This window comes from Chelonoidis abingdonii, chromosome 2, assembly GCF_003597395.2.
Source record: "Chelonoidis abingdonii isolate Lonesome George chromosome 2, CheloAbing_2.0, whole genome shotgun sequence".
Lineage (NCBI taxonomy): Eukaryota > Metazoa > Chordata > Testudines > Testudinidae > Chelonoidis > Chelonoidis abingdonii.
In genome coordinates this window covers 42635526-42659436 of record NC_133770.1, presented here as the reverse complement: position 1 = coordinate 42659436, position 23911 = coordinate 42635526, and the positions used below count along the sequence as shown (strand labels likewise).

At 44.0% G+C, this 23911-nt stretch overlaps 1 protein-coding gene across 2 annotated transcripts in view; it reads left to right on the top strand.

Moving 5' to 3' along the window:
* The first annotated feature begins 3892 nt into the window (after positions 1–3892).
* Positions 3893–23911, top strand: part of CACNB2 (calcium voltage-gated channel auxiliary subunit beta 2) — a 463236-nt gene continuing 443217 nt past the window's right edge. Inside the window, exons 1-2 of one of the 2 annotated variants that reach the window (XM_075062308.1) lie at positions 3893–4068; positions 21971–22063. In XM_075062308.1, the coding sequence (XP_074918409.1) occupies positions 3958–4068; positions 21971–22063 (204 nt within the window). In that variant the 5' untranslated portion in view covers positions 3893–3957. The remainder of the gene's footprint in view (positions 4069–21970; positions 22064–23911) is intronic. The other variant, XM_075062307.1, reaches the window with a different exon arrangement.

Below are 23911 nucleotides of genomic sequence, written 5' to 3'. Positions count from 1 at the left end.
AGCAGCTTTTTTGTTTGTTTGTTTGTTTTGCTTCGACGGTTTGATGGGGAGCAGGGGGTGCGTGCTCAAAAAAATTTTGCTGATGGGGTGTGCGATCAAAAAAGTTTGGAGACCACTGGTATAAAGTATGCACCAAACATAGTTAGAACCCTTTCAGAGTAAGGGTGGCTGTTTCCAGTAAGGTCAAGGGATTTAAAGATACTCTCTGCCTGCTTCCCTACAACATAAATTAAAGAAGATACTTGTATATCTCCAGCTTCTCTGTGGAGTTTGTTTACAATTCAAAATCTTGCAAAATATTGCTTCCAGTCTCTCCACTGCAAAGGTCTGTCAAAGCTGAAGTTCTCTGGGGCATTGAAGAGTGGCATGTTGCTAGATCTTGTAGCCTTTGTTGATGTTTTCCTTCCATCTGCAAACTTTGCTGCTGTTTTCATTCTGTTTCTGTTCTTAGTTTACTTCTGACACCATGTCATGTGCTTCTGCATCAGTTATGGACTGGTCAGAGAGCTTGCTTATACACACCAGATACATTCATCATAAGATCCATTAATGTTCTGCAGGTATGTCTGTGGTTCATTTAAGTAAGTGGCTGAACAGTATACTACCGTTTAGCATTTCATTACAACCCCAACTTTTGAAAACCTCAAGTTGGAAGGGGCACAATGAGGGATCCAGGCCCTTCCTTGGCGCCTGAAAAAAGCTGGGCAGCATGATTGTGGAGTTCCTTCCTTTGGCTCAGTTGCCCCTTCATCAAGGCAGCAGGGCCGTCAGGCCACTTTTGAGTGGCATTGCACTTCCATGCACCACATCACAGTGGCACTGATTCAAATTTGGCCCAGCCACCTCTCTGTCATGACGGAGGGGTGGCCAGGCCAACGTTGACCAATTGCCCCCACACTTTTGCAATCCTTCTAGCACCACCACCACCTTATTCATTGTGTTGTCTGTCTGGAACCTCACTAGTTTCATCAAAAAAGATCACTCATCCAGTCAGGACGGATATACCCCAAACCTCAAACCACAGGAGACAACGGCTGGCACATGACAGTGGTCATTTCTATCCCTCCAGTCTCCACTTCTGTCCCAAAAGCTAGATCCAGAGTATGCCTAGCCTTATGCAGGGAGTTGCAGACATCAACCATTGTCATGGCAGACATAAAATTCAGAGTCAGTACATAAGAAGCGTCATACACAGGCAAATGAAATCACCAATAATTTTATTAATCTTGGTGATTCCAGCACCACTATAGTGAGAAACCTTGTGAACTCTGATAGGGCTCATGTGTGTTATTGGTATATAGGTTGTCCCACTCCAAATCTTTTCCTTTCCCCATCCTCTGATGTATGTAGCATCCATCTTTCTGCTGATGAGATGGCAGGGCGAGAAAAGTGACAAGAGGAATTGTGAACTTTAAAAAAAAAAAAAAAATTATGGGATGGAGGAACGGGAATCATGGGCTCTCATCATTCCCTGGATGCGGTGCATTGTGGGATATCAGCACTGCATCCAGGGAATTAAAGGTCCCACAAGGCATTGAGCTGGACTGTACATCAGGGGACATGGGGATGCTTAGCTACAGTGTACCATGTCTTCTATCTTGTGACAGATATGTTCAATTGTAGGAAATTGCCAATCTTACTGAATTAAGTTTAAGTATCTTGGGAGTCCATTGTATTAAATGCAAAAGTTATGTGTGCTTGTGGGCTAGAACTGAACGCAACTTCTCTAGGGGGTGGTTGGGTTGTGAATCCTGGGAAGTGTTATGAATTTCAAAGGACTACATTGAACAAAGTGCCCGAGAAGAATGGACTTTTGGGACAAACAGTATTTGAGTGTCCACCTGGGGAGTTTTTAGGGGGAGGTGAATTCAAATTCCCACCTTGGGTTATGCAAAAACCCAGCCTTTTGAAGCTACACACTAAGGAGAAAACCATTATCTGCCAATTAACTGTTCCTAGAGTCTGAAGATCAAAGGCCCAAGTTGTATAAAAGACTGAACTATTTGTGGCTGAGCTTGTTCTGAGCTGAGGCTGTTATGAACTTGTAACTACAGAAAACCCCCTTGGTAGAGTTTGAAGGACTGATTCCTACCAGAGCAGACTCCTTGTTGGAGTTGTTGGGGGTCGGGATGGGGGCAGGGTGTGTGATCTCTGGTAAAAGTATTAATATGCATGTAGGCTCACTTATTGTTTTTAATATGTTTCCTCTATATTGATTTCATCTTAAGAATAAATGTAATTGCTTATAAAGGGCTGTGTAGTAATACTGCTGGCAATTCACTATTTGTGAACCTTTGGCAAGAAAGCAAAGCACAGATGTTGGCCTGTTTAGGCAGTCTGGATTGCTGGAAATATCACAGTGAAGGTGATGTAGGAATTGTGGGACCTGGAAAAAATCCTGGTCAGGAGGGAGAGAAATGCAAGTCTCTTCCCAGGAGAGGTAACAGAGTTGGAAGCCTAGAGTGGGTGCCGTTGGTATACATGGAGGGGGAATGCAAGTGCAGTTGCCTTGAACTTTGACATGTTAGAAACAACCTCTGGGGGTGAGGATGCATAGCACCAGCAAAAGCAGCCAGGCGTGTACAGGCTTTAGCAACATAGCGATAATGGTGGCTGCAAGCTGGCAAAAGTTCTAGTGGTGAAATTTTCTAGTGTAGATGTGCCCTGAGATGCCAGTTGCCTCTTCAAATCAGTATCACTGTGGAAAAGGAGCTATCTTCCTGTAGTTTACATCACCTACAAAGCAAGTACTCCCTGATCTTCCTTTGTGTACTTTCAACTGTATAGCTGGCTAGAAATGGACTATGCCAGCAAGAGTCCTGCATCATCCTTCAGGTCTGCTTAGATATGTATAAGTTTAGTTGGTGCAGGAAAGGAGGAGGACATACTGTGCTTCAGGAGCTGCCTGTATACAAAAAAAAAAAAAAATGGAAAATGTATTCGGTCATTTGTATTCATCATTAAATAGAGGGAACATGTTTGTGAATAATGTTCAACAGGAGATGGGGGAACCCGGGATACCGAGGTCACTCCCCCCCACGAATCCAGCAATGGCCACGCTTTGAAAGCTGTGACATACAGAAAAGGAAACTCGACCTTTCGGTCCAGTGGCGTTTTGAAAGTGATCTGTGCTGTCATTTACAGAGGGTAGAAATATAAGGATTTTTTGTAATTGGATCCATTTTTTTCTTTCGTCAACAGTGGTGTCTTTAGACCGCAAACTCTGTGGGAAAGGGCCCCCCACGTCCTGTGCTCTGTGTAGCACAGGGGCTGCACTTCACAAATACCAGCAATGCCCATAAAAGGAAGCTCTGGTCGCAGCGAGGTGCTGCATCTGTCCCGCAGCCCGAGTTTGCCCCGGCTTTGCAACCACTTTAGCGAGTCTCTGGCCCTTGGGAGATGACAGATGTGGCTGGGTGTGTCGGGGACTGGGCTGCATCCAACCCTTACCAACCTGCCTCATCCGCCTCAGTGTTAACCCCCCAGCCTCCCGCCCGTCGGGAGAAACTTTGCTGGGAGGGGGGCAGTAATTGCCCCGCCGGACGCCGCGTTTGCAGCCAGCCAGCCTCCCCCGGCCGCCGGGATCTCGCGTGGGGGGAGACGGTCATTGCCGCTTTCCCTCTTCCCAGCGCGCCTCCCCGTCTCCTCCCCCTCCGCCTGGCGGCGGCGGTGCCCGCTCCCCGCGCTCCAGCCTCCAGCAGCAGCAGCTCGGGCGAGGCGAGCGGGGCAGCAGCGCGAAGTCCCAGGGACCCTCCCTCCCTTCGCCCCCGCCTGGCGGCCGCTGCCTCTTCCTGCTCCCAGCCAGGCGTTGAAGGCTTCCCGATGGCGCGGCGCTGAGGGAGCCGAGCCCGTCCCAGTCCCCGGGCAGGCAGCGGCAACGGGCGGTGCCGGCGCGGGGCTCTCCACTGATTCACTGTGGGACTTGCGTGGGGCGAAGCCGGCTGGTACTTTTCTCCAATGGTCCAAAGCGACATGTCCAAATCGCCTCCCACTCCGGCGGCGGCGGCGGCGCAGGAGCTGCAGATGGAGCTGCTGGACAACCCCCCACCCGCCGCAACAGCAGCGCAGGTACCTGGTGGGGTGAGGGGCTCCTGCTGTGCCTTTGGTGTCTGCCGGCTCCCTTCAGCTAGTCTCTGGCTTCCAGCTTCGTCCCCCCATCAAGACCCTGTAGTCATAAGGGGCAGGGGCAGCTCTGGGGTAGGGGGAGTCACTCGCCCCCGTTCCCGTAGGGACAGATGTGCAAAGCTAAGCCGATCCCCTAGCTCGTAAGAGTGGCCGTCCTGACTAGAACATCCATCCCTCATCCTCAAAACAGAGTCCTCGCTGCAAAGAAACGCTTTGAGCCATCAGATGTCCCAACCCTTCTCAGCTAACAGAAAAGCTTCAACGGGATTAGGAAGGAAACAGCAGGATTTCCCAAACTCCTTACGCTCTAACTTCAATTCCCATCTAGAAGGGAAGTTTGATAGCTCTTAGAAGAGATCTGAGATCCTTTCCCCTCCCCACTTAAAATGTAATTTAATTAAAACATATTCATGCAAGGAAGTGTTCAGTGAAATAGATATTTTGTAAACCTTTTCATTATCTAAGAGTGTAGATGAATGTAAGAACACATTACTGACTATGTTGTTCAGTGCCTTCCTTTCTAAAAAAAAAAGGGTTGTTTCCCCATCTCTAACAACCTGTTGTATCTGGTGCGATATACATGTTGCTTACAATATTACTCTACAGCCTGTCTCCCCCCTCACATCCAATATGTGTCTATAGATTAGGAATCCCGCTTTAAAGGGGAAGACAGAATTTATGGACTTCAGCTGAGATAAAGGTGTCCTCAACCTTACAGATTCTAGCTTCTAGAATAAAATTAGGAAGCTGGGTCATGTACGATCTTTTCCCCCCAAGGATGTGTTAAAGTATATTATATATTGTACACAGGTTGGCGAGTGTGCATGTTTGAGATAGAGAAATGGAGGTTAACACCTCTATTGAAGATCTTGCATTTTGAGATAAGCCCTGGTTTAGTGTGTTAATGTTGTCTAATATCTCTCTTAGTTTTACCTTACATGTCTGCATAGATTCATTTTGCTATTTTTAAACCCAGTGTGTGCTCATATCTGATTGTGTGCATTTGAAATAATGAACTCTCCGGTTCTCTTTGGGATGATACCTTTTCGTTGTTGTTGTTGTCAAAACTGTTTCTGATCCTTTATTTTAGTCCACTGTATCACCAAAATGTTGGATTAGAAATGCTGTCATATGAAAATGGTGTCAGTCTGTCAAAATGACTTTTATTGAAGATCACTAAAAATGAATATCAATTCAGCTATTGAGAAACCAGTTCATGTTTAAAAAAGAAAAGAGAAATTTTTTTTTCTTTTTGCTACCAAATTCACAGACATGAAAAACGCATCACGAACTGTAAAATCTGGTCTCCCCCCATGAAATGTGGTCTTTTGTGTGCCTTTATACTATACTGATTTCACGGGGGAGAACAGCATTTCTCAAATCAGGGGTCCTAACCCAAAAGGAAGTTGCAGGGGGGGTCACAACAAGGTTATTTTAGTGGGGTCGCGGCATTGCCACCCTTACTTCTGCGCTGACTTCAGAGCTGGCCAGCCGGAGAGCAGCGGCATATCTGAAGGAAGCACCCTGCCAGCAGTAGCACAGAAGTAAGAGCAGCAATACCACAACCCCCTCTACAATAACCTTGCGACTCCCCCAAAACTTCTTTTTAGGTCAGGAGCCCTAAAATTACAACACTGTGAAATTTCAGATTTAAATAGCTGAAATCATGAAATTTACGTTTTTTTTTAATCCTCTGACCATGAAGTTGACCAAAATGGACTGTGAATTTGGTAGGGTCCTACTTCTGAAACTACAGTCAGAAATATAGCAGTGTGAGCATATGCTTTGGAAACCTTCCCACACAATGGTGCCCTGGCACCTAATTCCTGACCTACAAATACTTCTGCTTTCTGCCCTATCCTGAGCAGAGACTGACAACTGTACCAAATTTCTGTAGTGGTTTTCTGATGTGGACAAATGACCATTACTGGTCACAAAATTCATTCTTATCTGTGGTATTAACTAGGCACAAAAGAATCTCTCTTGCATTATTTGTCTCTCAGGTACAGTACAGTGCTTGTATTCTGTTTTATATAACTGGCTTCTGAATAACTAGAGCACAAATGGTGGCTTTTGTGTGTATGGTAAAGATAGCGAAGCTTTTTAGTAAATGCAAGGAGCAAATTGCACTTCTCTGTACCAAAGTCCATCAGACAAAACAGTCTCATCGCCTTTAGACAAGTATCCTAATCATATATAATCCTTTTATATCAAAGAAATTACATTATTGGAATAGAACACCCTTTTGTCAGAATATTAATATTTAATTAATTTCTTAGCATTTTATTGTATTGAGAGACCATTATCCTTTTGTTCCATTATTTCTGAAAAATTAATACAGTAAAAACTTGATGCTATTATGAGTAGTCACAGTGAGAAAGAGGCTGAATGTAGGGTATGTGATCCATTACTTACTGTACTACATATGTTCTAGTAATGCCCATTTACCCACATGTTTAAGGTGCTTGGGGCTATCATGTTTTGTGATACTGCTAGAACTATTCCATGCCAATATTCCCAGCGGTGAGGTCAGAGAACCGTTCAAGTTTTATGCAGCAATGTCACTCCTTCAAGTACTTTCAGGAATGTTACTTCCAGGAATGATGACTTCTGAAAATATCATTCTACAGCTTAGCTTAGCCTGTATGGATGTGACCAAACTTTGTAACCAGGTTTAAAACTGTGTCCTATCCTAGGATTTTACCTATGCTTGGCATATTTTTTTTTATTTTGGTTATATATCATGTTCCGTATTGTGGATCAACAAAGGCTGGCCAAACCATGTTACAGCAGTTTTAAGGAACAATTATACTTAACCGTTTGTTTCCATATTGTTGAGCCACCGACATCCTCTGTAATTAATCTGTTCCAAGATTTTTATATTATGGTTTTCCAACATGTTTTGCAAACAAAATAAAGTCCCTGGAGGCATTGATCAAGGAAATTATGTTTGAAACCTGCTAGTTCCTGTCCCAAATAGCGTATTATGTCTTTGTGTTTGCATAGCACCTAGCATAATGGGGCTCTGATTCTGACTGGCACCAGGGCCAGCTTTAGGCACTGCGGGTCCCAATTTGAAAGAGCTGGGACTTCGACGGCAGCTCTATTGGCTGCTGGTGCCTTTGGCGGAACATCGGCGGAGGGTCATTTGGGACTTGCAGGGCCCTCTTAGGGGTGCGGGGCCTAATTCGGGGGAATCAGGTGAATCGCCCTAAATCCAGCCCTGACTGGGAGCTCTGGATGAGAGCTACTTTAAAATAAATATTAAACAAAGTAATAACTAGCACACTCTGATCCTTGTGTAGATAAGATTTTGGATAAAAGTTTAGGTCTCCAATCTATAAATTTTAGGTCTCCAATCTATAAATCTATAAATGGAGATTCTCTATGTCCTAATAAGGAAGAGAGGATGGAAGATGAGAAAATACAGGTAGGATCTGATGAGAAACAGTCAAATGAGAAAAAGTCCCATTCAATTACATCATGTAATGGCAGACAGCTAAAAAGTGACAAATTTTTAAAGTGCTTATATACCAATGCTAGAAATCTAAATAATAAGATGGTTGAACTAGAGTGCCTAGTATTAAATGCAGATGTTCATATAATAGGCATCACAGAAACTTGGTGGAATGAGGATAATCAATGGGACACACAGTAATACCAGGGTACAAAATATATGGGAAGGACAGAACAGGTCATGCTGGTAGGGGAGGGGCATTATATGTGAAAGAAAGCATAGAATCAAATGAAGTAATAATATTAAATGAACCAAACTGTATCATAGAATCTCTGTGGATAGTAATTCAATGCTTGAATAATAATATAGCAGTAGGGATCTATTACAGACCACCTATCTAGGATGGTGATAGTGATTGTGAAATGCTCAGGGAGATTAGAGAGGCTATTAAAATAAAAAAACCCTCAATAATAATGGGAGATTTCAACTATTCCCATATTGACTGGGTACATATCACCTCAGGCAGAGATGCAGAGATACAGTTTCTTGACACCTTAAATGACTGCTTTCTGGAGCAGCTAGTCCTGGAACGAACAAGACAAAAGAGAATTCTTGATTTAGTCCTAAGTGGAGCACAGGTTCTGGTCCAAGAGCTGAATATAGCCATACTGCTTGGTAATAGTGATCATAATATAATTAAATTTAACATACTTGTGGTAGGGAAAACACTACAGCAGTCCAACACTGTAGCATGTAATTTCAGAAAGGAGAACTACACAAAAATGAGGTTAGTTAAACAGAAATTAAAAGGTACAGCACCAAAAGTAAAATCCCTGAAAGCCTCATGGAATCTTTTTAAAGACACCCTAATAGAGGCCCAACTTAAATGTATACTCTAAATTAAAAAACAGAGAGAACCAAAAGAGAGCCACCATAGCTAAACAACAAAGTAAAAGAAGCAGTGAGAGGCAAAAAGGCATCCTTTAAAAAGTGGAAGTTAAATCCTAGTGAGGAAAATAGAAAGGAGCATGAATTCTGACAAATGAAGTGTTAAAAATGTAATTAGGAAGTGTAGTGGGACAGTTACCTCGCTTCTTGGGAAAAAGGGTAGGCTGATTGGAAAGGCAGCCACAGCTGTGGCCACACCCACTCAGGCCACAGCTGGCCCTATATAAGGGCTAAGAGAGCACTAGGTTGGTCTCACTCTAGTCTAGAAGGAGTCAGCTGTCTGAAGGAGCATAGGGTATGTGGAGTGGAGTGGAGTGGAGTGGAGTGGAGTGGAGGAGTAGGAGGAGGAAGGGGAAGGGGAAGGGGAAGGGGAGAGGGAGAGGGAGACAGTGCTGGGGAGCTCTGGCCTGGCGAGTACCCAGGCTGAGGCCTTGCCGAAGGCCAGAGGAAGTACTGGGGCTGCAGGGAGACAGCTGGGCCAAGAAAGGCAGCAGGTCCAACTCCCCTGCCAGTGGTGAGTGGCTATTACAGACTTCAGTTTGCCCCAGAGAACAGGGGCTAGATGATGACCATAGTAGCCACTGAGACAAGGTGGACATAGAGGGTTGGGGGTTCCCCTGGAAGGGGAGCTTCAGAGTAGGGGGGCACTGCTGTGAGGCAGAACTCCAGAGTAAGGGGCACCGGGTTCTGGGAAGGACATGAGGCCTGAGGCAAGAGAGACAGTGGCCAGGAGGAGGCAATTTGAGTACTGGAATTGAGCTAATTCCCAGACTGACCAACAGGAGGCAGTGAGTGCTCAATCTCCTACATGAAGGCCAAAAAGAATCTAAAGAACATTCTAGCCAAAGACTCAAAAAGTAATAGCAAAACATTAAATATATCAGGCGCAGGAAGTCTGTTAAACAACCAGTGGGGTCACTGGGCAATCGAGATGTTAAAGGAGCACTCAAGGATGATAAGGGCATTGCAGAGATACTAAATTAATTCTTTGCATTCGACTTCACAGTTGAGGATGTGGGGGAGATTCCCAAACCTGAGCCGTTCTCTTTAGGGGACAAATCTAAGGAACTGTCCCAGATTGAGGTGTCTTTAGATGAGGTTTTGCAACAAATTGATAACTTAAACAGTAATAAGTGACCAGGACCAGATGGTATTCACCCAGGAGTTCTGAAGGAACTCAGATGTGAAATTGCAGGACTACTAACAGTCTGTAGACTATCATTTAAATCAGCTTCTGTACCAAATGACTGGAGGATAGCTAATGTGATGCGAATTTTTAAAAAGGGCTTCAGAGGTGACCTCAGCAATTACAGAGTGGTAAGCCTGAATTCAGTACTGGGCTAACTGGTTGAAACTATAGTAAAGAACAAAATTGTGAGGCACATAAATGAACATAATTTGTGGGGGAATAGTCAACACAGTTTTTGTAAAGGGAAATCATGCCTCATCAATCTACTAGAATTCTTTGAGGTGGTCAACAAGCATGTGCCCAAGGGGAATCCAGTGGATGTAGTGTGTTTTAGATTTTCAGAAAGCCTTTGACAAGGTCCCTCACCAAAGGCTCTTAAGCAAAGTAAGCAGTTATAGGATAAGAGGGAAGGTTCTCCCATTTATTGGTAATTGGTTAAAAGATAGGAAACAAAAGGCAGGAGTAAATGGTCAGTTTTCAGAATGGAGAGAGGTAAATAGTGCCGGGGCACTGAATTATATGGGCCCATGGGCCCCATGGTCCAGCAATATTCATGGCCTGGGGCCCAGCTCCACCCTTCCCTTTTCTGATGGGACCCTACACCAGAGCAACCCCCCCGCCCCCACAGTCACTGCTCCTGCCCCATGCTGGGCAAGGGGCAGCCCTATCCCCCACCCCCAGTGAGGCTACAGTGAGAGGCGGCAGCAGGGCAGGATGTGCACACATGATGCTCCCCCCCCCCCCCGCACCCACCACAGGGGAGGTGATGGGACTTCTGGGACCTGAGAGGGGCCCTAGGACCATGTGCAGTAATAGTGGTACGAAGTGAGTGTGCTGTCGGGGAGAAGAGGGGTCCCTCCCCCAGAGCTCACTGCTGCTGGTGGAGAGAGGATGGGGGGGGCAGCCTGCCTGTACCCCCAAACTCCTCATCCCTGGCCCTGCCCCACCCCACAGCCTACATCCCCAGCCAGAGCCCTCACACTCCAACCCTGAGCCCCCTCCTGCACTGTGCACCCCTCATCCCTGGCTGCAGCCCTCACCCCCATAACCTTCTGCCTGAGCCCCTCCCAAACCCCTCATCTCCAGCCCCACCCCAGAGCCCTCATATTTTTACATTATTTTAAAATATATATATTGGTTTACAAGGCAGTCAGGGGATGCTGGGAGGATGGGGACTTGGACCTGTTCTGGGCACCACCAAAAATTATACAAACCTGCTGCCTCTGAAATAGTGGTGTCCCCCAGGGGTTTGTACTGGGCCCAGTCCTGTTCAACGTATTCATAAATTATCTGGAAAAAGGGGTAAACAATGAGGTGGCAAAATTTGCAGATGGTATAAAACTACTCAAGATAGTTAAGTCCCAGACAGACCGCGAAGAGCTACAAAAAGATCTCTCAAAACTGAGTTACTGGGGAACAAAATGGCAGATGAAATTCAATGTTGATAAATGCAAACTAATGCACATTAGAAAACATAATCCCAACTATACATATAAAATGATGGGTTCTAAATTAGCTGTTACCACTCAAGAGAGAGGTCATAAGAACGGCCATACTGGCTCAGACCAAAGGTCCATCAAGCCCAGTATCCTGTCCTCTTACAGTGGCCAATGGCAGGTGCCCCAAAGGGTTATAGTCAAGTGATCTATGCTCTGTCACCCAATCCTAGCTTCTGGCAAACAGAAGCTAGGGACACCATTCCTGTGCATCCTGTCTAATAGGTCCATCAATGGCTATCTTCCATGAATCTATCTAGCTCCCTTTTGAACCCTGTTATAGTATTGGCCTTTACAACACCCTCTGGCAAGGAGTTCCAGAAATTGACAGTGCATTGCATGAAAAAAATACTTCCTTGTGTTTGTTTTAAACCTGCTACCTATTAATTTCATTTGGTGGCCCCTTGAGTCATTGTGGATAGTTCTCTGAAAACATCCACTTAATGTGCAGCGGCAGTCAAAAAAGCAAACAAAATGTTGGGAATCATTAAGAAGGGGATAGATAAGACAAAATATCATATTGCCTTTATATAAATCCATGGCTCACCCACATCTTGAATACTCTGTGCAGATGTGGTCACCCCATCTGAAAAATGATATATTGGTCTTGGAAAAAGGTTCAGAAAAGGGCAACAAAAATGATTAGGGGTATGATTAGCTGTATGAGGAGAGATTGATAAGACTTGGACTTTTCATCTTAGGGATATGATAGAGGTCTATAAAATCATGACTGGTGTGGAGAAAGTAAATAAGGAAGTGTTATTTATTCCTTCTCATAACACAAGAACTAGGAGCCTCCAAATGAAATTAATAGGTAGCTGGTTTAAAACAAACAGAAGTTTGTTTTCACACAACACACAGTCAACCTGTGGAACTCCTTGCCAGAAGATGTTGTGAAGGCCAAGACTATAAAAGGGTTCAAAGAAGAACTAGATAAATTCATGGAGGCTAGGTCAATGGCTATTAGTCAGGATGGGCAGGGATGGCATCCCTAGTCTCTGTTTGCCAGAATCTGGGAATGGGTGACAGGGGATGGTTCACTTGATGATTACCTGTTCTGTTCATTCCCTCTGGGGCAATTGGCATTGGCCACTGTTGGAAGACAGGGTACTGGGCTAGATGGACCTTTTGTCTGACCCATTATGGGCGTTCTTATACAGAGCCTTATGACTTCAATGTGACTACTCACAGTTCCTAAAGTGGAGTATGTGCATAATTCTGTAGGGAACTTAGATGTGACCCTCTCAGAAAAAAGTCAGGACACTGAGCACCTCATTTTCAGAGGTCATGAGTAAGGGGACGTTTATGTCATGGATATCATGGAAGTCACAGAATCCATGACTTCCAGAGACCTCCGTGACATTCTCTGCTGAAGCTGCTGGATTCTGGAGCTGGCAGCCAGCGGGGCCCTGGCAGGGTTCCAGCAACAGGTGACAACAACGACAGGTGATAGGGGCCCCCACTGCAGTGTTCTACAACAAGTGGCAGACTCCTGAGGGGGCCCTCCTCAGGGTTCTAGTGATGGGCAACAGCCTCATGCAGGGAAAGGGACATCTTGGGTGAGGGGTTCGGGGTGTCCCATATTCTCTTTGGGAAATATGGTCATGCTGTAGCCCCCAGCTGCTGCGGGCAGAGGGGGAACCCCACAGCTCCCAGCCACCACAGTGGCGGGGGAAACCATGGAGCCACAGCAGCAAAAGTGATGGATAGGTCATGACTTCTATGAATTTTTGTTTATTGACTGTCACTTGTCCGTGACTTTTGATAAGTCATGACAAAATCTTAGCCTTAGTCATGAGCAGCCATAACTCCATCAGTGGGAGCTTGGGGTGCTCAGTACCTGTGAAAATCAGGCCCTTATTTTTTTTCCTTGACTTACTATTTCATCAGCTTTTCACGAACAAAAAGCCAAATAAATGAGAACTCATCAGTTTAGCAATCAAGTAATTTCTTAAGAAGATAGACCTGGTAATTTCTAGTTACAGACAGAGCAAGTGGCAATGCTTTGCAATTCTTTCATGATAATTTCTTCATCTGTCTGGTCCTGTTTTTTTAATGAGTCCACAGTTCAGCTTCTGCTTCCAAACTGATTTTGTGTGTGTGTGTGTGTGTGTGAAGTCCAGAGACTAAATCTCTAGCACTATTGCCATACCAGAACAGAATATTGGTTCATCTAGTGCAGTGGTTCTCAACCTATTTACCATTGTGGGCTGTATCCAATACTACCTGTATGGACCTGACGATGTCACATGGGTCGCAGCTCCATGCTGATTGGGCCGCAAGTGGACCGCAGGTTGAGAACCACTGATCTAGTACATTATCCTATCTCTAGCAGAGGCCAGCGTGGGATACTTTTAGAGGAAGGTTCATGAAACCCTGTAATTGGCAATTAAGAAATAACCTGCTGAGAGGGGAAATATCTTATCTGAAGTGAGTTCCTTCCTAATTATTTCCTTCTCATCTTGCCCTCTCTTTACCTCCTTCTATGTTATCTGTCAATTAATTTCCTAACGGCTTGACGAATTGTAAATGGAAACAAGTTCCTTCTTCCTTGTTTCCTTTTTTTCTTAATCTCTTTCATACCTGTTTACTGAGCCTCAAACATCTAGCCTTATTGTGATGGCAATAGGTACTCCCTTCTTTCTTTTTCAAGGGGCTTCTGTCTTCCACATTTCAGGAATTCTTGCTTTTGTTTCTAATTAGTATACTTAGGTTATCCTCTAATATAAGAATTCTCTGTGTGTGTGAATGTGTACTGTTGTCATGAGGCTAAGCACATTTGATTTCAGGTCCTTGCAGTAGTTCAGTCTCGATTTTTGGAGAGAAATTGATGTTGTGGAGTGAGTATTGTGTAATTTGTTTTTGCACTTTGTGAATATTATCTACAAATGTGTATGTACATCCTGTTGTTCTTAAAGCAAGATAGATCCATTGGCACACATGGGCCAGACCCCATCTTAGACACCTGAGCAGTCACCAGGAACCAGCTGCCCTCACCGGTTTCTCTCAGATCTCCACCCATCATCCATCTGCCATGGAATCTTCCACTCCTCATTAACATATCACCCTCTAGTGAGGAATCAGAAGAGCAGCAGCAGATTCAACCCACCCTCTACTGACAAGTTACAGTTGAGTTGATTTACCCCATATATACATACCCCATTTCACCTATTCTTTAAATAGATTCTTCTATTGCAAAGCCTTAATTTGTCAATATTAACTCACAAACTAACTTTATAATTAATAGCCAGAAAGATCCTATTACTCTTAATTTAATTAAATACAAACAATAATTATATCACTGCTTACTATGGAGCTATTGAAGGCTTTATTCTCATCTATCAGTATTCCTCAACTGCCAACCCCAACATGACAGTGCCTGAATAAAAGAGATGAAAATTAGGAGGTGGTGAGACCAAATTACTTCCAGCACGAGGCAGTGTTTTCCACCCTCATGGCTGGAAGTGGTAACCTCCTTCCAGTATTGCACTCTTTTATAGTAGAAAAACATGTTGAATAGCCTTAAATATAAGCCAGGGCAGATTTCTAGAATTATTTCTCTCTTGATTTCCTCCCAAACTGTTGAGAGGTTCAACCTGTATCACCCTGCTCTTTGTCAGCAGTAAGCATATTTTGAGTGCCCAGTCTCTTCTGGAGGCATTTGTTTCTCAGTTGTATATGGTATGCCATCAGTTGTTGCCCTTGTTCTTTTGATTTTCCCCACTGTTGGGTCCATCTGAAGTTTTCTGGTGATTTCAATACCTACTTTCCTTTAAAGCCTGCCCACTGCCTTCTAGAGGTCATATTCCTGGTTTTTATAATGCAAGCCATTTTGAATGGGAAGCTCCAGCAATATTTCACCGCTAAATTCCTAAGAGCTTCAGTGGCCTGACTGTAAATTGGTGGGCTCCACCAGCTGGAGAAGGCAGAAGCATGCTCCAAAGAACTGCACTTTTCCAGTTCCTTTGCTTGAGGCTTTTCTGCATCAATATAGAGATAAGATTCAAAATGGTCTCACTGCCCCTTTGGGTCTTGTCTTAGACCTTGTCTTCAGGGCTCCACAGTCCTCCTTAACTGAGGCTTCACCATAGTTGGCTCCTGCTCTCTGCTGGTGTCTCTCCCTCAGGCCTTCCATCTGACAGGTGCAGAGACTCTTCCCCTCCCCCTTGGGCTTTCCCAGACCCAGTCTCTCATTTCTGCTCTCCTGTTTGAGTCAGCAAGCCTTATATGAGTAGGAGCAGGCAGGATCAGACCTCCAACAACAGCTCCCAGTCTTAAAGGGCCTAAGGGTTGTAAGAGGCTTGCTGGGATGAGCACATGTGCCCCAAGAACCAACGCCTCTTTTACACACTCCTTTCATTCAGACTGAAGGCAGAGAGGTCTTAATCTATGGTGGCATGAATTGTCACCTCTGGAATGTAGTAAATCAGCAGGAGGAAGAAGATTCCCTAGCAGTTAGGGAGACAGTTGGTCTGAGTGAGGAGAGCAGGCCTAGTCCCCTCTCCCGGCTAAGAGGGTGAGGGTGGAAGAAACTCTTTGAAAAGTGGCTTTTGTGGGAAGGGAGCTGGCCCTCTTGAGATCCTGCAACAGAGCAGAGGTAGCCTGAGATCTGGGAGACTGATGAGAAGCAAAGCGCCCTGATCGGGAGAGGCTGTTGTTAGCAGCGGTAGTGGCAAGAGCAGGCTGACACAAGGGCAGTGGGGAAGAAACAAAGACTTGACCCTGCATCCAAGTTTCTGAATAAAGGGGGGCTTGGAGAGGTCTGCCAGGGGCGCTGAAGCAGCATCCCTCCAAGCGACTAGTAAAAGAGCAGGAGACTGTAGGGTGGGGCTTGCAGCCTAAACATTGTTACAGGGAAAGCAGTCTGCACAGCAACTGGACAACTGCATGGAGGAGCCCCCAAAGGGATATCACTATGGAACTGAACCCTAGCATGTTGGGAACTACTGACTGAAACCCTATTGCACCTATTTGGGGCTTTCCAGGTACTGTGCCTGAGTCAGCCTAATCCTCTTTCAGAATCCCTCCTATGGACTAAGGAGGAATTGTGATGTTTATCTTTTGTTGTCGTTTAAGCTGTTGTATGTGGGATATTTGTGACGTTCTTTTCTGCCTGCCCTACTAAACAATTGCTTTTGTGTGAGCTGTGTGTCTGAGTGCTTATTGGGACTCACCAGATGCTAGTCTATAGAGCGTACTGACTGAAGTGCTTGCAGTACTTGCCTCTGAATCGTGGTATGGCTAACATGCTACTGAATATCAGAGAGGATTTGATATACCGCAGCACTGAAGAACCCCATTTGGTGGGGATGATTACAATGGCAATGAATTGTTCTTGAACTGAGTGGTAGGATTTGGTAGTGTGTCCTGAATTTTCCTTAGGTTTCTGCTCTTTATCTAGTGTATGTGCACATTTAAGTCTCTTGGTCTTGAATCCTGCTGCAGCAGGGGGAGGAAAGATCACTTGGTGTGTTCTGTCTGTTAGAATAGGAACATCCTCTTCTCACTCCAGCAATTCTCTATTAAGAGATTCTACAAATCTTTCAGGATTATGCTTCTCAATTACTTTAAGTACTCATTTGTTCCTTGTGTTAGTCCTTCATTCCCAGGTCTATAGGTCATCTAATCTGCATTCCAACTCTTGATTTTTGTTTTTTCTCTTTCATTCTCTCCAGCTCATCATTTTTGTACTGAGACATTATACTCCTGAGGGAATTCTGCACCAAAAATTTAAAAATTCTGTACCCAATATTTTAAAATTCTGCAAAATTCTGCAAATTTTATTTGTCAATAAATAAATGTGGAAGCAGCATGGCAGTGTGGAGCACAGGCCACTGACTGCACAGAGGTGGGAGATCACCCTGCAGCCCCCACCCTGGGACATGGACTCGGCAGTGAGGCTGCACCTGACCCTGAAAGCACAAGGGCCAGGCCTGCCCCTTCATGCCAAGCACACTAGATGTAGGCAAGCATGCTCAGCAGGATCCAAATGTGGAGGGGCTTAGCATGGGGAGATCCAGGTGGAGGGTGATAGAGTTCTGTGTGGGGCAATCTGGGTGCAGGCAGATTGTTTGGAGGGGGTCAACGTGCTGGGAGGGATTGGAAGGGGGTTCTGGCTGCAGAGACAATGAGACTCTGCAGGGGGTCCAGGTGAAGGTGGTTGGGGTTCAGTGGGCGGGGGGATTGGGTATGGAGGACTCAGAGAGGGGGGTCTGGGTGCCAGTTTGATGGGGTGCAGGTGCTGGCTTGATGGGGCTCAGTGGGATGGGGGTCTAAGTGCCGGGGCTTGTGAGGGTGGTCCAGGTGCAAGTGGGGTTTGTTAGGGTAGGGATTCAAGTGTGGGGGGCAGTCTGGGTAGAGAGGTGGGGTCCAGATGCAGAAGTTGAGGCTTGTTGGGGTATGGGTTCGGGTTCAGGGGTCTCAGTGGGAGGAGTCTGGGTGCAGTGGGTGAGCCTTGGTGGGGCATTCTGGGTATGAGGTGGGTCTGGGAGCATGGGGGTTGGGCAGATAGGGAGCAGCTCCCCGTACAGTGACCCCTCCCTTCCGTGGCTGAGGAGCAATGGGGGCAGGAAGGAAGGGAGTGCGGAGCTTCCTGCAGCCGGAGAGGTTTCGGGGGTGGGGGGTCCTGACCCTGGCTGTTCCTTGCAGGAGAAGATGAAATCCCATCCTCCCTAGCCCTGCTGAGACTAGCAGCTAAGCCTGGCACAGGGTAGGAGTCACTGACTGAGGCGTCTGCATCCTGGCCCCTCTCCCAGGGATTTACCTCTTTGCTGGCTGCTCCGGATGCCTGACACAGTGCACCCACACTGCTGGGGAGTGGCGCATGACCACTTTTGTGGCTTTCCCTTTGCTTCCCCATCAGAAAGTTATTTTTTTCTGCAGGGAAGCAAAGAAATCTGGGGGAATCATGAATTCTGCACACGTGCAGTGGTGCAGATTTTCCCCAGAAGTAGCGTTAGTGACGGCTGGCTGAATCCTCTGAATCCTTCTTTGAGCCTTTGAATGAGGCAAATGTCTGTTTTTAAAATTTTGGCTCTGCCTCTAACTCTTTAATATCAGTCTTAATGACTAGCACTGTATTCTCCATTATAGGCTGGGGATCAGCTGCTACTGAGAGCATTACACATGCTGCTCTTTTCTGCCTTGGTGTAAAATAAAAATGAATAGTCGCTGATCGTTCATAGATATGTATTTAGGATTTTCCGTAGATTCAAAGGCCAGAAGGGACCATAGTGATCATCTAGTCTCACCTCCTGTATAACACAGGCCATAGAACTTTCCCCAAAATAATTGCCTGAGTATACATTTTAGAAAGACATCCAATCTTGATTTAAAAATAGTGAGGGAGAATCCACCATAACTCTTGGTAAATTGTTCCAGTGGTTAATTATTGTCACTGGTAAAAATCGACACCTTATTTTCCATCCACACTGACTGGTTTTCTGGTTGTGGATTGAGTAATTTGATGCCATTAGATCCACTTTTCGAGATGCAATTTAGCACACCATTTTTCCATTGGTGATCAACCATGTATTCTGTTTGTTATGTACGTTGGAAAATTAAGTACTGTGGATGCAGGCTTTCTGCATTGGACACAGCAGAGATCTTGTTAAAATCGTAGGGTTTCATTGTAGAAAATGAACACTCTTCAGCTCCTAATAATTTATGATTAATAAATAATAATAATGAAATAATTGTTCGTATATGAAACTGTTAATTTGCAGGGAAGCACTATGCATGTGTCAGACGATTTGTATGATTTTCATGGTTTATTAGATACGATGGATTTAAATAAAGAGTGAGTGACTTATTTTTAGGTAAAAGTGAGAATGAAAAACATGTCTTCATCACGTTTCTTCTTAAAGAGTGTGGTAGATGAACAATTTTTACAAAAATACTTGTAGTTAAAAAAAAAAGTCTTACACAGCCTGACTGGTATTTTAGGAAGCAACAGAATTTAAACATGTGTATGTTGTGTTTCTTTGTCTCTAGCAACGCAGCCCATTTTAAAAGAACTTTACACACCTAAGTAACTGAGTAATAAAGCACGCTCAGGTCCTCATTCTACATAAACACTTAAGAGCATGCTTAACTTTACTTGTGTCAGCATTCCCATTGAATCAATGAGACTGCTCCCATGATTGAAGTTATACCCATACTTAATTGTATGCAGGACTGGAGTCTTACTAATTGTGAAACTAATACAATTACTTTGTGCCAGATTGTTGCTGACCACATGCAGATATTCTTGGATAGTACTGAGGAGCATTGCCTTTGTGCATATAGCATACAGGCCCAGACTACAGGGACTGTTCCCTGCATAAATACTATGTACAGGCCTGTGGAGCAGGCTGCCCTGGTGGGAGTATGCTGGAACATTCAGAAGTATGGTAAAGCGCATGCAGTACCTTGGTGAATTGGGTTCAAGAAAGGCTGCCCACCTTGCCACTTATTTAGGCCAATAGCCATGTGTCACAATTCAGCCTGTCATTTGTAATTGTACAGTTATAACCAACTGTTATACACTTCTTCCTGGAATATAAGCAAAATGTAGACAAAATACATAATTTTAATACTGAAATTTCCCACCTAGTATTGTGTACATTGTGAAAAATCAATTGTTCATGCAAATAAAGAGCTTGATCTTGCACAACACAGCTGTGAGAAAATGCACAGAAAGAGGTAAAATATAATAAAAAGACAGAATCAGTGATCCCTCAACATTTTATCATATTTGGTGTTTTTCTTAAATCCATAGCTCCTGGAGACATGTGACTATGTGAGACTCTCAGCTCTCATTTAAAAACAAAAACAAAAAAGCACGTTACTAGCCTTCAAAGTTTGGAGAAAAGCTTGAAAATTTGAACCCTAAGGGCTTAAATACCAGAGGGCAATTAAAAAGAACCCAAAATGTATTGACTTTAAAATCATGAGAATTTTAAAAATAATCTCATGATTATTTTGTAGGGAGGCTGACTCAGGATTTTTGAATGTTTGGCGTGGCAATGTTGCAGAGTATTAGGAAATCCAATTTTTTGTTAGTGCTGCTATGCAGTTACAAACATATACATGATTAGTAGCAAGAGTAAATTTAAGAGGGGATTACGTGGCTCACCACCTCTTTAGCATGATGAGGATACCTATCAACCTCCGGTTTCCTCAGATGCTAAAATTTTTCCTCCTTTTATTTTGTTTTGTTTTTTACTCTGTGCAAGAGTTTACAGTATCAGACAAGAAACAGATAAATACAGATAAATATTTGAGGGAGTAGAAGGAAACAATGAGACAATATTGGTCAGCATGATAGGAAGTGGTATCCGCACACCAGAGGCTGTTGTCACATTTTTGTAGGCATCACGGCAAAAGAGAGTTTTAAGGAGGATAACGAGGTAGCTTTTTGAATGTTTATGGGGAACTCTCAGGTGTGAGGGGTAGCATGGGAGAAAGAACTGAGGTACGGGTTTGAAAATTTAACAAGTGGGAGATGGAGGCTGGCATTATTGGGTGATTGGAGGCAGGAGTTGACATCTTGATAGTAAATGAACGATGATAGATTGGGTGAGGATTGACTGCGAAGGGCCTTGAAAGTGAGTATAAGCAGCATAAGTTTGATGTGATAGACAAGAGGGAGCCAGTGGAGGGATTCAAAGAGAGGAGTGAAATGGTCAAAGCAATGGTCTAGAAGAATAATCTTTGCAGCTGTACTCTAAATGGATCTGAGCAAGGCAAGATTGCATTTGTCTAGACTAGAGATAAGGATGTTTTTGTAATCAAGATGTGAGATAGTGAGAACTTGGAGAAGAGTTTAGCTGTGTGGATGGATAGAAAAGGCTGTATATTAGTGGTGTTAAGTAGAAAGATTTAGAAATAGTCTAGACGTGAGGACCTAGAGAGAGGTCCAAGTCAACGATAATGGATAGGTTATGGGCGTGAGTGAGGGAAGTGGCTACTGAACAGAAATATTAATTGCATATGTCTTCCTTTGTGCATTATTATTATCATATCCAACTAGTAATGAATCAATACCATTGTTAGGACTCCTTTTGTTCCTGATATATTTAAAAAAGCTCATTTTTATTATCTTTAACTCTGACTATAGATTTTACCTGGTGTGTTTTTTGCTTCCATTGTCAATTTTCTACAATTCCTAGCTTTTAATTTATGTTCATTATTATCAATTCCCCCCTTTTTCCATTGGTTATATTTATTATTTATTTATTATGGCTGCTTTCACTTCCTCTCTAAGTAAGGCTCGTTTATTGACCAGTGTAACTTTCTTTCTCAGTTGTATGAATGTGGATTTTGTAGCTTTTAGTAAACTGTTCTTAAACAGTTCCCAATTATTATTCACATTCCCAGCTGATTTGGCTCATAATTGGGATGTACTATAGTCTTCTTCAGTATCTCTCTCTTATTAGAAATAGGTTTAAAGTAACTATAAAATAAAATAAAACCATACTTCATTCTGACTTGTGAATAGAATGTTACATCGTGCTGGTTTATAAAACTGCTTCACTGAACCTGAAAGGAGAGAGAGAACCTTTCAGGGCTTGACTGTGCAAACTTTATTTATGTTGGTCAGCACTTACTTACGCACGTGTCCCATCAGTTACTTGCGTAATTGCTAACCAACTTGAGGAAGGTTGCCCAGGTGAGCCCCGAGCAGTCAAACATGTCATATTACATCAGTAATGTTTGGATGTGAAGTTTCTGTGTAAGGGAAATTAACAGTATTCCTGTTTTATTTTTTTATAGTCTTACGGAAAAGGTGCAAGAAGAAAAAACCGATTTAAAGGATCAGATGGGAGTACATCTTCTGACACTACCTCTAATAGTTTTGTACGTCAGGTATGTTATGCTTTTTTTAGTTTGTCATTCAGTTTTCAGAGGATATTGCAAACTTTCTGGTGTTCAGGACAGACTAGACAGACTTTTTCTTGCAGTATTAGTGATCAAGACACAGTGTGGTGTTATTGGACACAGAACATAGTAGCTTTCAGTTAGTCTTATTTGCTGTTGCTGAGAGCAGTATTTACTTTTTATCATATAAATTCCATGAGGTGATTAAGTATGTAGGGAGATGGGGATACTGGTGGGAGGTCCTGGAGTGACAGCTCTAGGAGAGACATTATAGTCCCTCTCTCCTCAGAGGGATTCCCTGCTTAAAATATTGCTTTGTGAGGCAGCATTAACTTAGATGCTTTTCTCATTCTTCTCAGTGTTATTTCAGGATCCCAGCTGGAAAGGAAATCCTTGGCAGCATGGGTCCCACCAAACTGCCATGGAGCTGGGAGAGGGCTGTAATGAGCAGAGAACCAGTGCAGAGTCATTCACACTTTGTGAATCCACCAGATGTGTGCAGATTTCAGAGTGGGTTCATTAGTTTTGATGGAATAATGCCAGGGAAATTCTGAGGCGGAGCCTGTGGTTAGATGTTGATAGATGTTTGGCTGCATGTGTGTTTGCTCTGTGTACCGGCCCCAGCCCAGCCCAGATGAGCTGGCAAGGCAGACCTCGAGTGAACCGCCCAATGACCACAAGGTCCATTAAGGGATGAAGGTTCCTTGCCAGGTTTATTGTCAACGAAGTATGGCACTAATATCCTGCAGACTCTACTGATCCAATAATGCATGTATGCCCGTAATACTGCCCGTCTGACATAGGTACTGGCCCCCTGGCATGGCTAGTTATCACTCATCACCTTGTACGTGTTGGTTCGATCAAAGCATCTCCATTACGTACATCCTGACCTTATCTTTTAGGAGGGGTCAGTGTATTCCTGTTATCCTTGGGAAATGTTTTTGTACCATCCTTGATAGCAGGATGTTTTGATACCACTTGATATGAAGATGTGTTTGCGTGAGTATTCTGTGACTAGCACTTCTTAAGAATGTGTATTTTTGCAATATCAGCCCTGTTCTTGCCAGATTCTGTGAGCAGGTCACGCCTCATACCAGGTCTCTAATACAAAAGCTTAAGGATCAGGCTCTCTTCCTACTACAGAGCCTTGTAAAGTGTGCAGTACTTATTGTGGGTTTATTGCATAGGGGTTGATTTGGCCCATAGAGTTAGTGAAAACCACAGTGACAATAAAGTATATCCAAGGCACAGTATAGTTGCAGAATTGTGCTCCAGAAACTCAGTGTCTTTAAATAAAAAGTAGCTGTTACGGTTGAGGACAGAACCTTGAAAATGTGAGACAAATGTTAGCAATGCAGTGACATGTTGCCTGAGTCTGAAGAAAACCTGCAACAAAGCTCTGATAAATGATTTTCCGTTCATTTCATTCAAGATTTTGCAGGTGCAGAATTTGGCATTTTTGCTGCAGAATTCACTATTTTACTACAACGAGGCATGCGACATTCTCCTTTCCTTTCCAGATTCCCTTGCTTTTTCATAGAATCAAAGAATATCAGGGTTGGAAGGGACCTCAGGAGGTCGTCTAGGCCAACTCCCTGCTCAGAGCAGGACCAATTTCCAACTAAATCATACCAGCCAGGGCTTTGTCAAGCCTAACCTTAAAAATCTCTAAGGAAAGAGATTCCAACACCTCCCTAGGTAACCCATTCCAGTGCTTCACCACCCTCCTAGTGAAAAAGTTTTTCCTAATATCCAACCTAAACCTCCCCCACTGCAACTTGAGACCATTACTCCTTGTTCTGTCATCTGCTACCACTGAGAACAGTCTAGATCCAT